This window comes from Chenopodium album, chromosome 21, assembly GCF_948465745.1.
Source record: "Chenopodium album chromosome 21, dcCheAlbu1.1, whole genome shotgun sequence".
In the NCBI taxonomy this organism is placed as follows: domain Eukaryota; kingdom Viridiplantae; phylum Streptophyta; class Magnoliopsida; order Caryophyllales; family Amaranthaceae; genus Chenopodium; species Chenopodium album.
In genome coordinates, this window is record NC_137854.1 from 17,467,688 (window position 1) to 17,482,818 (window position 15,131).

General features: G+C 34.9%; 2 protein-coding genes across 5 annotated transcripts; one reads left to right on the forward strand and one right to left on the reverse strand.

Annotated features, from left to right (window-relative positions):
- Window positions 1-206: 206 nt before the first annotated feature.
- Window positions 207-4,302, forward strand: LOC145601614 (uncharacterized). The gene is made up of 5 exons (XM_081657661.1): window positions 207-563; window positions 2,058-2,224; window positions 2,355-2,658; window positions 2,796-3,055; window positions 3,789-4,302. Exons 1-5 carry the CDS (start codon window positions 224-226, stop codon window positions 4,161-4,163), a joined length of 1,446 nt encoding a protein of 481 aa, XP_081513787.1. The 5' UTR covers window positions 207-223; the 3' UTR covers window positions 4,164-4,302.
- A 269-nt stretch (window positions 4,303-4,571) lies between these two features.
- Window positions 4,572-14,746, reverse strand: LOC145601615 (nuclear ribonuclease Z-like). 4 transcript variants are annotated; one of them, XM_081657664.1, is made up of 10 exons: window positions 14,006-14,746; window positions 12,937-13,260; window positions 12,208-12,370; window positions 11,997-12,067; window positions 11,776-11,871; window positions 10,934-11,047; window positions 9,142-9,210; window positions 8,990-9,064; window positions 5,794-5,956; window positions 4,572-5,095 (listed from the first exon to the last, which is right to left on the reverse strand). In XM_081657664.1, the coding sequence occupies exons 2-9, from the start codon at window positions 13,168-13,170 to the stop codon at window positions 5,882-5,884; spliced, it is 897 nt and encodes a 298-aa protein (XP_081513790.1). In that variant the 5' UTR covers window positions 13,171-13,260; window positions 14,006-14,746; the 3' UTR covers window positions 4,572-5,095; window positions 5,794-5,881. The 4 variants fall into 4 exon arrangements, with proteins under 4 accessions (XP_081513790.1, XP_081513788.1, XP_081513789.1 ...); XM_081657662.1 differs by having other exon boundaries at window positions 12,937-13,283; XM_081657663.1 differs by having other exon boundaries at window positions 4,572-5,157; window positions 12,937-13,283.
- Window positions 14,747-15,131: the final 385 nt, after the last annotated feature.

Here is a 15,131-nt window from a genome sequence, read left to right on the forward strand (position 1 = left end):
GTTTTAGAATAAACCGAAACCGAATCGAACCGATAACTATTTAAACCGAACCAAAACCGACCCGTGAGACAATTAAACCGATTCCAAACCGACCCGATTAAATACCGAACCGATTTCAAACCGAGCCAAAACCGAACTGTCAAACCGTTTTGAGAGTGCTATTTACAATATCTAGTATCTAGACCCATCCAAAGCAACATTGCAAGCTTGTTGTGGAGAAAAAATGTGGAGAAGCAGCAGCAGAGAAGTGGGAGCACTATCAAGTTCAACCTTCTCTCGCACCTACAATCGTTCATTCACTTGCGGTTCTTCGAACCCATCTCGTTTGGTGCCGCAACCACCTGACCTCCTCAAATGGGTTCGAAAGGAAGGTGGGTTTGTCCATGAATCTATCAAGATTGCTCAAGTTCCTTCTTATGGCCTTGCTCTTGTTGCTTCCCATGAAATTCCTCAAGGGTCTGATCTTATTGCTCTTCCTCCTCATTTACCCTTGAAATTTGATGATTCCATTCATGGGTCTGCTCCTTCGCCTATTTTGACTGAGTTGGCTCGCCATATTCCTGGTAATTTATCTTATTTTCCGCCATTTTTGTTGGTTCTAAGGTTATGCACATTTTGTCGTTATATAATTGGTTGTTTTCAGATGTTTTGCTGTTTTTTGGTTAAAGGGTTTTAATTTTTGACTTGACTTTGCTATAATTTGAGATGAACAAGTGATGTTGGAAATGACATTGTTCTATTATTTGCTAGTTTACTTTGCTATAATTTGATATTAACTAGTGATGTGGAAAATGACAATGTTCTATTATTTGCATATTTACTTTGCTATAATTTGAGATGAACTAGTGATGTGTGAAAATGGTAGACTTGGATTTTCTTGTTTACTACTATTGTAGTTTGTTTGTTGGATTGGAACTAACTAGCTAAAATATCGAAATACAAACCGGGAACTGAAACTAGATAATTAGATATACATATACAGATATACCTCAATCAATACGTGTTATTACTAAGGCTAGTCGCAATTGAGATATGCAATCATAACAATTTCTTGTATGGAAGATCAGTATACTGGAAATGTTATCAAGGCCAATCCTGACATTATATCTGTTTATTTTTAGTTGCAACGGGTGTTGTTTTCATGCTTGACTGTGCTACATTTTGAAAAGAGCCGGTGATGTGTGGATTTAACAATGTTCTATAATTTATAAGTATACATTTAATTGGAAACCAAGTAGCTAACAAATTGAAATAGGAACCAGTAACTGAAACTTGATATACATATACTCTAAATTGATATGCTGGTGTTACCGAGAGTAGTCCCAGTTGGGTTATGCAATCATAATAATAATTTGTAGGGAAGATCAAAATAATGGAAACGTTATGGCGGTGGTTGGAGTTGTTGAGTTATACTCCCTCGGTTTATTTTAAGTTGCAGCGTTTCTATTTTCACGCTTGCCAGTGAATAGCTTCAACCATTGATAACTTTAGTTACCATAAGTAAAATTATATAGAGTTGATATTTTCTAAGTTTACATTGAGACAAATCTAACAAGATACCACATGACTATATTAAGTATAAATTATCCAAGATAATCAAAACTATGTGTGAATAGTGTAAAAGTTGAAAACTGCAACTAATAAATAGAGGAAGTATGACATATTTGTTTGTTATTAGCATATTATAAGCTGTCATGTTACGTGGCATGTACAAGTCTTCATGAGGTGAAATCTGTTGGTGAATGGAAGATTCGCCAACTATTGATGGATTTACTTTGGTGAAACTTCCTTCGTTAGGAATTAATAGTCTTGTAAATAATGAACTAGCAATTTTAAGACTACTTCTAGACAAAGGGAGTATATCTTTACATTTAACCTACTTACCTACCCACTTTCTTCATCAAACATAACATTTCTAGACAAATCTGTATTCCCCTATAGCCGACTGTAAATTTTCTAGGATTTCCTGTAAACTGCATTAGGTAGTAACTATTTTCTGAAATTAGGCTGTACTGAATTTTGAAAATGAGTAAATTGGACACTGGAGCATTTGGCAGAGGAGCTTTGGGCTATGAGGTTGGGTCTGAAGCTTCTTCAAGAAAGAGCAAAAACTGGGTCTTTTTGGTGGCCATACATCAGCAATCTTCCTGAGACATACAGTGTTCCAATCTTCTTCAACAAAGAAGATATACAAAATTTGGAATTTGTTCCTCTAATAACTCAGGTACTGTTATTGGTTGTAAATGAAATCTATGCCATGGGATGCAGAAAAATTACTATTTGTTTCTTGCTTCTTGTCTGCTGAATCCTTCTGAAATTTACAATTGTTTTCTTCATTTCTTTTGCTGCAACAGGTAAACAAGAGATGCCGATTTCTTTTTGACTTTGGGAAGCAAGTCAAAGGAGCTATTGCTGATGTGAAACCTGGGGATCATCCATTTGGGGGTCAAGATGTTGATGCATCTGCCCTGGGATGGGCAATGGCAGCTGTTTCATCGAGAGCATTTCGCTTGCATGGAGATAAACTTTCTGATGGGATCCATAAATCTGTCCCTATGATGTTGCCTCTAATTGACATGTGCAATCACAGCTTTAGTCCAAATGCTAAAATTATTCAGGATAAAGGTGCTGAAAATACTAAGATGCTGGTTAAGGCAAGTTGCTACCATTCAATTAAAATAGTTCATAATTTAATTTTTCATCTTTTTTCTTTTCTATTGTCATTTGATTTGACAGATACTAAAAATGCTGGAAGTTGGTCTTATCTGTGTGAATTACTTGACTGATACAGGTAGTGGCAGAAAAACATGTACAGAAGGATGCTCCTTTGGAACTCAATTATGGTTGTATGAACAATGACATTTTCCTCTTAGACTATGGATTTGTGATAGCTGCAAATCCTTATGACTCTATTGAGCTCCGATATGAGCCATATCTTTTAGAGGCTTCTAGTGCTGCCATTGGTCTCTACTCCCCAAATTTCTCTTCACCAGCTTCATGGCAATCTGAAATCTTGTCGGCTTTAGAACTAGATGATAAGATGGCTCCATCTAAGGTTTGTTCTTTTCCTGTTTACCTGATTGGCTTTAATGTTCATAGTATGCCTGGTTATTTTGGTAGACCCTTGACAATATGTACTTTATATGATTTTTGAATTACTCCCTCTGTATCTTGAACTGCTTTCGACTTTGATCTGGGTGCACTGTTCTAAGAATGTACTTCCTGCATTCTCTTTTAGTTGTCATGTTTTGACTTTCACACTTGATCATGCACTGCTATTACCATTAATGTCATTAATAATGTAATTACTTGTTAACTGTATAAAATTGATACATGGAAATCTGCATAGAGACTAATATATCTTTTACGAATTAATGTTGTTATAGTATTAGTATAGAAAATATAGATTGAGCTGGGTGTATAAACAGTGCATAAACAATGCGATTAAAAGAGAATAGAGGAAGTAGGAGTGACGAGTGAGTGAGTTGAGCTCCTCACTTTTGAAGAGAGGAAATTAAATAGGGGCTTAGGGGAGCGTATATTTGTATTGACATACTAGTGATACTAAAGGTCAAATTAAATCATTCTATGATTGAAAGTATTGTTTCGCAAGAGAAGATAGTCATATCTTTAGTGAAATTAACGGTACTTAAGAGTTCAAAAAGTGTTGCGTGTATAATTTTAGGTTGTTTTCTATAACTTCCATAGATCTAACATCTAAGAGAATTTCTTATTGCTAGAGCTATTACTATGGTATTAAAAGCTTTTGCTGTCCTATCTCTTGAAAGGTAACATTGGGTGGTCCAGATTTGGTTGATGGTCGACTCTTGGCTTCTTTACGTGTACTGCATGCAAGTGATGTGGAAAAAGTACGTGAGCATGATTTGAGTACCCTTCGGTCGTTGTCTGCTGAAGCTCCTCTCGGAATTCCAAATGAATTGGCTGCTCTTCGAACTATTATTGGTTTATGTGTGTTATCACTGAATAATTTTCCCACACAAATGGTGGAGGATGAGGCCTTACTAAAACAGGGTGTCTCTACCTTCTCAGAGCTGGCTATCCAATTCAGATTGGAAAAGAAGTCCATGATTGTGAATGTAATGAGGGAGATGTCGAAACGGGTCAAGCTTTTACTAGCCAAGGAATCAACTGCTGCTGCCTAACCATTGCTACAACCTACCAGAACTTTATGTCAAGGATTGATCGACTATTCTTTTTCCTTTTTGTTTTGTATGGAGTCACTGATAACACAATTATTTATATGCTATATTTATCCATTGCTAGTCCACCTCATCATACTAATATTTCAAAGCTATTGTCTTTTGTTATTGTTTTTCTTCTTATTCTGCTTATAATGATGACATATTGAGGGAGTTGGATGAGCAGCTGCTCATACAACTACTATATTACTGCTTGAATTTTTGTTACTCCTTTTAAACTATGTTAGTGCCCAGTTTATTTGCATCTCTTTTTTCATAGAACTACATGATTAGCAAAGCAAGCAAGAAGTGGAATTGTTGCAGAATTGCACGACTTCAAGAAAAAAAAATATAGCCTGGGAAAAATAAGAATGAAACACAGAACGAAAACAGAACCTAATTATGGTATTTCGTACTTTTGAAACACAGAACTATTGGAAACACAGAACTTTTGAAACACTGAACTACATCACTTTTTTTTTTTTTTTTTTTTTTTTTTAAGAAAAAAAAACAAATAGAGCTAACAAACGAAAACAGAGCAAACAAAATAAAGAAACTGACGACGCCGAGCACCAACAGCTAGCCAATGAGCAGGGAAAGCCCAAGCACGAGGCACCTTGTCAATAAAGCAGACGGAAAGGTCCTGGATAGCAGCTCGAATTTCCCGGACAACCAGAAAGCAGACAAATCAACCGAGCAGGAACCCCCAAGAAAAGCAGATAAGGAAGAGCAGTCAGTATAGATAGCAACTTTACAAAACTCTTGCCGTTAGGCCAAATGAAAGCCCAAAAATAAGCTTGGAACTCGGCTTGCAAAGCAGACAGCCAGGAAAGCCTGAGACCCACCTCCCAAAACCGAAGAAGAATGCATCTCACAAAAGATCCATCCTGCCAGCACTGTTATTTGATATCACAATAGTTGAATGTGAGAACAGCAACTGCCAAAGAAATGTCACCCTCTACATAGAAGAAAGGCAATTTAAGACTTTACAAGTAATACAAGACTTAGCCTTTTAAAGTTTAGTTTAACAGTAACTCCAATGCTAGCAGAGAAGTATATTTTAAATTATCAGAGTTGAGACATTATAACCGATAAGGTTTGTTCAACATCATTGTATTTATTCGACACTTTTAACAACCTAGGACACTTCGGTCTTAGTTACTAGTTAAAGGGTCATACAATAAGGCTTTTGGTTAAATGAAACTAAAAACAAAATTAAACACTAATCAAACGGTAGAAATAGGTAAGTTCCTCAACTATATGATATAAACCAGACACCAGTCGAATACGGAGTATTTTGTTTCTTTACCAACCAAGCGCAGGCATGATACATTAGCTTTCTGAGATTAATTTCATTCTATTTAAAACTATATTTACATAAAGCTAATAGTTACACTTTACTTAGTTTATACAGAACTAGGCTGAAAATTAGATATAAAGTGATGTCAAAATTGAATCATGGTTCACTGTAAAACTTAATCAGTAACATCTTCATGTTTCGTAGCTACTAGGTGATAGTAGTACATGTCATATGTAAAAATGCTTGTATTTCTAGTGAGCACAAAGGGGGAGAAAATAAAGAAGAGAAACTAACCAGTTCAATAATTTAATGCACAAAAACAACTCGACTTCTGTACAGGAGAGATAGATGTGGCTGAAACCCCTCATTATAACACCAATCATCAAATCCCTTCAGTAAGTGCAAAGATCCGGCCAGCAAAAGCTGATGGCAATCTCGAAATGGCTTCTTCAATTTCCTGCCAAAGCTGCATAATTAATAGCTGGATTTTGGCATCTGAATAGACAATAATTACAGTAAGTCGTACACAATATTGGCAGAACAGTAATACAGCAGTAGAATTCAATTTAAGGGGTCAGAAGATGTAACCCAGCTAAAGTTACTTTGCAATTTGGGGTACAGAATTAAGAATCACTTAAATAAATGGAGAAAATGAAATTTAAAATAAATGGCTAAGCAAAGGCAAAACTGAGGTACTTTGAAACATTCAACGAGAGAGAACACAAATCAAAATCAGGCTGAGATTTTATATATACTAGGGTATCCTACGCGCGCGATGCGCGCGGAGGGACTAGCTCTTGCGGAGAATTTGTATTGGCGTGTATTTACACCTTTGGTTAGGGTGGTAGACCTAGTAATTTTAATACTGACTATTTGATTTATGTGCATATGTGGTGAATTTGTAGAATTATAAGAAAGCCACCAAAATCTTTTAAGACAATTATTTTTTATATCCTCAAAAGTTTGATAGTATTATATCAAAATTATTATTATTATTATATAATATTTGATTGTTTTCCATCCCTTCATATTTTAAACGGCCATTGTTAGTTTAGAACTCTTAATTGTTGTGCATGTTTCAATAGTACTTAGTATAATATTTCTATCGTGTTTTTCTTCAAATGAATTTTTTTGTGAGCTTTGGTCATGTGGAGTAATAATATGTAAACAAGTTCTTTAATGTTCTACGACGACCATCTAATATCTATATCAATACTAAAGCAATAGCCAATTAGTTATATTTTTCATCTTAAATTCTTTTTATAATTAATACCATTTTTTTCTACCACCGATTTCCCTTGATTGTAGGATATTTAGTTCTTTATACCTCTTGATAACATACGCCTGCTCAAATATCACCAAACTATTTAATATATGAATCTCATTCAAATTCTATGATGGATGTTGTTTATATGTAGACTTAAAAAGCTAATAAACCACATAGTGAGGGATAACTCAAGTGGTTAGAGCTCCCCTCCCGGTCCAAGAGATCTTTGGATCGATTCTCATCATTCGCCCTTGTGGCTCTCTAAACACCAAAACAAAGCTAATAAACCTTAACAATAGTTGCAATTAAAAAACGACAAGATTTTTTTTTTTTTTTGGGGGGGGGGGGGGATGATAAGTTAGTAGGATTTTATTCCAAATCAAAGTTCGCAAGAGTCAAGAGACTTTGCGGAAATAAGAAGAGCAACTATGAAAAAGTAAAAATAAACACTCACTTGGTAATAAACCGTTTCATTGTACATACAAATTTTTTCTTTTTAAATAATAATAATAATAATAATATCATATAAGTGTAAAGTATTAGAATTTTTTATTTTAAAAAAAATCATTACAAATTATTTGTTAACAAAAACAAAATTAATTGATGATATGTTTAATGATAAAAAAAACATTAAATATATTAATGATAGTAAACATATTAATGAGGGTATTTAAGTAAATACACATTTTGTACATAACTTTGTACATAGTTTTGAAGGTATGATTGGTAGTACACTATTCCTAAGAGAATGTTTCTACTTTTTATAAGGTAGGGATATATATATATATATATATATATATGTATATATATATATATATGTATATATATATATATATATATATATATATATATATATATATACAACTAGTTAAATTTTGCTCCCAAGTGAAGATCCAAATAGTTTCTCCTTCCTTATTTCCATATTTGGAGGCATCAAGATAAGCTCTTCTCCAGTAATGGGTCAGAATTCTCTTCCAAGCACATCTGATGCCATTTATAATAGCTAGAACCCTCAAGTTCTAGTATGCCAAGTCAGAAATATGACAATATCCTCACTCAGATGCCCAGGGGATTCTTCAGCACAATTAGCACAGCATAACTGTTTTATACAAAAACAATTTCTCTAACCAAATATATAATATTCTATGAACAGAAAGCCCAGCAAAGGATTCTTCAACTCCTATATTTTAATGAGAATAATTTTTCTGACTAAACATAATCTTCTATGCACAGAAAAACAAGCAATAAAAAATACACACAATAATAATCAATCTTTTTCTCCAACTACCCACACTGCCACCTTATTCCTTCAACTCTAGAAAAGTAGAAAAAATATAAGCCGTTCAATCTATAAATTACCTTTAATTTTGCAAGCAAGCACGGCCATCAAACAATAGTACCAACAAACTCATCTCCTGATTGAAGTAACTTATTTCATTACCAGGAAATTAGGAATTCCCCTACTTCATCTCAACATTACTCACTGTCCTATTTGAATTTGTGAATTTGGGAAAGGAGATATTGGTATACCCAATTACTTATAGATCAATATTATGTACTCAGCTTTAAAACTGAAATCAACTTCAGGAGTTTGCATAAATTGGACATCTAAAAAACATCTCCACATAAATGCTGCTCGACAAATCAGTTCCATTTAGCTTAATTAGCTGCTATCTGAATATTATGGTGCAAGGCATCAAATTGTAATAGACTAAACTAAGGAGGGGTAGTATGGGTATTCTAGTAATATAACTTTACTAGGTTAATAGTCTTCAGTATAAATAGAGAGGGAGGGGAAAGAAAATGGTAGGCAGAATTTTGGAGTAAATCCTTAAGAAAGTTGTGACCTTGAGTCACTATATGGAGAGTTGTGACCTCAAGTCACCATAGAGCTTGATAGGCTAAACCTATCGATTGTGTAGACCGTAGTTGTGTTAATTAAAGCCTCAACCTTTCTTCTCTGTTTTATTGCATGTTTATAATAACTAATCTGCATATGTTCATGAGAACCTGAAGGGCAGATATAACCAGGTGTAGGATCTGCTAAGTGAACAAGGATGAAAACCACAATTGTTAACAAAGAAAAATTGACAAAAGGAAGCAAAAGATCCAAATATCCAGGTCACCTCCTATCTGCCATGCACTTATTCTAGTGAATCAAAGAATAAACAATTCCACAGCCACTACAAAGAAGAAACAAGGCCGGATATTTAAATCTCTTACCTCTACAAAATATCTTGCAGAAAAGTGGATCAGAAGAATTGCCTTATTCCGAAACTTATCAGCATACTTTACAACCTGCATGATGGTTAAACAAACATCTATAAGAAAATGCAGCATCATTATACAAACATCAGATAAGGATAAAAAAGAACCTCATCCAGATGTGTATGTCCATATTTTCTTGCATGCACCACGTCAACTGCTTTGTCTAAGAAGGTGCACTGCATGACAACATAAAACACAGAACATGCCTATTTAATCATGTGAATCTCAAGGAAAAACACAGCTATTTTTCTCCTAAGAAGCTAACGGTGCAGAGATGAAATTCAGAGTGAAACAGTAGTTGATAGAGAATTCCAGCAATCTTAGACATACAAGTACCACAAGATCCCATTTCCTGGCAGAAATGTTAAGGGCGGAGAGCTACAGGAACTACAGAAAAGGAACTGCCCCTTACTCTATTACCTTCCTCCGAGTCGGGTAATAGAATGGGGTCAGATAGCAACATTAGCAGCCATTTAGAGACAAGAACAGCTGACCGCAGTAGAGAAGAGGAAGCTAACTTCATATTCTAACATTTAGCTGCTTCCTTTACTCAAAATTAGGAAAAAAAACAAACCCGCAAGAGCAGCAAACAAGAAAGCTGCAATTGCAAAAGCTGCATATACACACCTGGTTGTGAAAACAAGAGGGTTAGCTGCTTTGAAATACACTTCCAAAGCTACAGTTACTAGCTACTTTTTAGAAACTCGCTTCTTCCTTAACGTTTGTGAGCCCGCCCCCGTCTCACTCATTTGCTAAGCTTTTTTGAAAAACAGATTTGGATCTTCTGCCTCCCCCTAAATCCCCCACAACCCACAGAAGTCCCTGCCATAATGTCAATAATGTGTTTGGGGCTTTGTGCACTGAGGAAGGATAAGATGATTACAGCTCTAGACCCAAAAACAGAGGCTACTTCTAGAATTAACATTGAAGTTGTGGTGAGCAAAATCCAGCACTATTTATAAGCTTATACTATGCACATCTAACAAACTCACAGAACAATATTTCAAACTCAACACTCTAAACACAAAAACATTTGTTGGGAGGAAGGGAATTTTTGGTTAAAAAAAATATTACTCCCTCCGTTCCTAAATGTTTTTTACGTTTCCATTTAGGGTGTTCCTTTTTAATCTTTACATTTAGTATCTTTCCTATTTTTGTCATAAATTTTGGACAAAATTACCCTTGTTTTACAATTTTTTTTGCTCAAAAGTCCTTACTTTTCCATGTGCTATTGTACTCTTTGTACTATTTTAATAGTTTTTCAACACTTATTATTACATTCTCTCTCCTCTCTCTTCTAATTTCTTCATCCCACATGCTCAACATTGTATAGTTTAATAAAATTGTACTTTCAATCATTGAAATATTCCAATATACCTCAACTTTACACAATTTCATAATTACCGCGCATTATTCCAAACGTAAAAAACATTAGGGAACAAAGGGAGTATAAAAAAGAAGAGGTTGTGCCATTTCCATAACGTTCACTTTCAAGTTCCAACTAGTGTTCCCCTGCTAAAACTCTTCAACCAAGGACATCAAACAGAGAAAACTAGAGAACCCTTGCTAAATTTGTGAATTTCCTTAATACCCATTCATAAGTGTTTATCCAAGAGTTCTAAGGATGAAAGTATTTCTTCTCCCCGTAAAACTTGTAATAAGAGCATCTCAACGCAAGAGAGTTTATAAAGCAGGTCATATGGATCTTACATCACAATTCATCAACACAAACATCATATACATCTGTTTTGCAGATTGAACAACCAGAAATTCCACAAACAAATCAACGAAGAAGGCACAAGCTCAAATAAATTAAACTTATCAAGAACCATCAATGATCGAACTAGTAATAGTCAATAAATAAATCTAAAAAAATCAATCGCTCATATAGTGAGTTACCTCCATCACAAGAATCTTTGCCTTCAGCACATCAAGATTAGCTGGATCAACAATGAAGTCAGCTGTTGTGTCTCCAGTAAATGCTACCTCAGGTGCTGTAGTTGTTGTGGTAATCTGCCAATTTAGAACCACTCCATCAGACAGAAATATGCAGAAGGCAGCAGAACCAAATGCATAAGAAAGAAGTATGCTAAGTTGCTGTCCACTCATGCCTTTGCATAGCTTGTGGTTTGAAACTTTTCTAGCTCTACAGGGTTGGTATTGGGGGGAAAGGGGAGGGGGGATACAAGAAGCAAGAAGAATCTACTCCTTAGGCTTTTGAAAGACATAGCACATCACAAGAAGGCGTCAAATATGTACCTTCAACTGCAGCTGTGACAAAATTTGTACATTTTATCAAATTAGGAAGGACTAAGAAAAATGATTCCAGCTAAATTAATGCTCTAACTGACCATTTAGATACCAAGTACCAACTACAGAAAAAAGACTACAAGAAAGTAAGCAGTCAATTAAAATATATTTATAATTCGGAATGTTATTATGTTTGTCTGTCAATCACAAACTACATCCACCTGGACATATGACTAAATGGTTGTATGGAACTCAATAGATGGATACATTTAAAGTAAGGAAACAATTCCCAAACAGATACAAAGTATCTTTATCCCTTACCATAGTCCAAAATTCTCTTCCTATCAGATATTCCAACTAATTACAGATATGAACCGAGAACAGGAAACTTACTGTCTCATCAATGAGCAAACTAACTTGTTGAATAACAGTCTACCCTGTCACGGTATATGCAACAATTGTCACTTAGATAACACAACTACCAAGCATACCTCCACACCTTTATCCTTCATAGCCTTGATCTCTTTTCCAGGAAGACCAATGAAATCTTGCTTAAGCTTGTGCTTAACTGAATAAACTACATATCCCTGCAACACATCATATGAATGAACAAAGTATACTTGGTTTATAGCTCAAGAATATTTTTAAGAATTTTAACCCACACAAATGAGCTCTTAAAAGGGGATATAAATAAAAAGGAAGTACTTGGTACCTGACTGGGAATGACATGATATGTCTTAAATGCTTTAACTTTGAGATCCCTCCTAATATAGAATTCTTCTCCTGAAAAAAAAAAAAAAAAAAAAAAAAAAAAACCAGATTAAGCACAGTAATTGAGTAGAAACAGCTGACATGATCATTGAAGAGAACAAGCTTGGAGGGAGTTATATACAATGAAAATGTGGATTTTATATGAACATTACCCACTTCTAGACCAACTAAATTATTCTTCAGCTCAGATTGGTCCATTGCTCTGTGTACATCAAAAAGCCTTTCTACATCCTCTTTTATAGCTTTAGGCACAAAAATTGTAGGAGGTTTCATAGAGAACAATCCACGAGTCGCAACATACATCGGTAATCCTCCCTGATATACACATCACATTACACCGTACGTTTAGTATTTAGGAGATGGACACAACTCACAAAACACTCCATAGTAGGTCTACTTGAAAGAGCAAATGCATTTAAAAAAACAAAAAGAAAAGAAAAGAAGAAGAAGAAGAAGAATAAGAATCATTTTCAGAATTCAATTTTCAAGAAAGTTCAGAATTCAGTATCAGCAAAAGAAACTATCCATTAACTTGTTTACTTATCAACAGATGATTGAAGAGACAATATGTTCCATTTGTTATACAATTACTCGAACGACCGAGGCACGGGGAAGGGAGTAATAGACATCCTTAAAACAGAACACAGTCATTCAGTAAACATTTTATAATATATCTTAACAAAAATAACCAAAAATCAAACTAATTCAAAAACAAGGAAACCCATAGAATACTAAATCAAGATTATGGCTAAAACTCAATTTTTTAAAAAAAAAAAATCAACAAAAATTAACCAAAAATTGGAAAAAAATTCAAACGTGCGAAAAACCCCATGAAATACAACAAAATAAAGATTATAAAGAGAGCAAAAGAGAAGACATACAATGTGGTCCATATGACCATGGGAGATAAAAAGAAAGTCTTGAGAAATGGCGCGTTGAGGGCACCTTCCAATATCGAAAGCAAGGTTGAGAGAAGGGAAGATAATGCATGTTTCTTGGCCAGCGATTGATAAACCCTCAATTTGATAGCCTTGTATATTTATTCCTCTTTTCTTCTTCTTTGTTGCCGAGTTTGCTTCCGAGTTCGACTCGTCATTCTTCGGCTCCATTGACATTTTTGATATTATTCAACACCTTCTTTACCGCCGTTCCAAGGCTCTCGCTCTCTCTCCTCTCTTCCTCGGCCTAATTGTTACCTCTTGTAACTGGTTACCAAGCATTAATGATTCTACAAAAAATAAAAAAAATCTGAATTTTTTTGGGAGAAGACAAAGTGTATTCAAATTAAAAAGTAGCCTTCTGAATATTGCAACCATATAACACTGATCACTTAACCAAAACAGCAGCTGTCTTCAGCAAAATAATCAAATTTCAGTATAAAAATAGTGTTTATTGTGACCCTAACCTAAATTACCATCACATTTATCATCAAAGTTTCAATTATTAACACAGGATCAAAACGAATAAGTATCAATTAGGTGTGAAGCTCGAGGAAAGCAAATTGGCAATAAAAATTCAGCATAAAAAGCTATTAATTGTAACCTTAACCATTAAATTGAATTATCAACACAATATTCATCAAAATTTCAGTTATTTTTTAAATAAATCTCAAATTTTGATGGGCAAATTTTATTAAGAATAAAAATTCCATGATAAATATATGAAGGAAAAAAAAGAACTGTAGAGCATTCATAACCATCATAATTATACTAGTATAATTATTCATAGGAAATCAAATTAACCAACATCAATTGACTAACATAAGTTCAAAACTATCAGCTATGCACAAAACAATGATCCCAATATACACAAATGAATTTTAAATTATCAATTATATATCTATTATTAATTAAAAAACCCAACAAGCAAGAATCTAACTTCGGCAATCAATTATTCAATTATATTTCAAATCAGCAATTACTAATTATCAAACTAGTAAATTGAACTCACAATGTGTCTGCCGGGCAGCTCGGGCTCAGACGAGTGGGCGACTGTGCGTCTATGCAGCAGGCAGAAGGACTGTGCACTTGGAGGCCGACCCGGTTGATCAGTCTGATTAACGAAATGTTGTTAATCAGCGGCATTTGTGGGCCCTCCTCAGCAAAAGTAATATTTTTATATTGAGTTCTGCTGATGGTGACATGCTATGTTGACGGTCGAAGTTTTCAACGTTACAAAGTCCGTTACTCAGCCTCCCCCCTTCTCCAAAAAATAAAGGAAAACAAAAAAATTTTGTGGATCTGCATCTTCTTCCTCCTCTGACCTGTGTACTCAAATCGGCCTTTGGAAGAGAAGATAAAGCTTGCAGTCCTCAATTACCTTGGTAAGTTAATTTATTGCTTTTCCCCTTTAATTTTCATAAACTTTACTTCACGCTCATCCATGGATGTCTTCTTCCTCCTTCCTTCACCCACCTCCATTACAAGCATCTGTTTCTTCCTTCGACACCTTCATCTTCTTCTTCTTCAAGCTATTTCAATGACTTCTCCGACACCGACACCGACATCACCATATTCGGCGGCGAAAACCCTAATTAAAAAGGGAGGAATTTAGGGTATGGTTAACCCTTAGAGGGTAGGTGAGTTTTCCTCCTCCATTGAAGCTAAGCATTTTATTCTGAGATTGCTTATGAGCTTTTGTTCATCATTGATGATGAACCAAAAAGCTGTGAGAACTCACGTGAACGTTAGAACAATTGGCTTGAGGACGGACGTTAGAACATGACTAGTCAAACGTTTTCCCCTTTAACAAGCGATGCGACCATATTGCCCCCAACTTTAATTGGAAAAAGACATTTTTGCCCCCTGATTTACTGATTTCGCAAATCAGTCTGATGAACAAGAATTTCCTCGTGCACTTGCGCACCAACATCTTGTTCTATTTTCTCCAACTCATAGCCAAACCTAACCTAACCTAATCGGATGAACCTTTCAACGCCATTATTAGTTGAGTTGAGTATTTAATATTTGAATGGCTTAAAACCATAGTCATAGTCTTAAGGCATGTTCTCATACATTGAAATTCAGTTCAGCTCAGCGCAGTTCAGCTCAACTTCTAATTTCCTTCTCTTATAAAA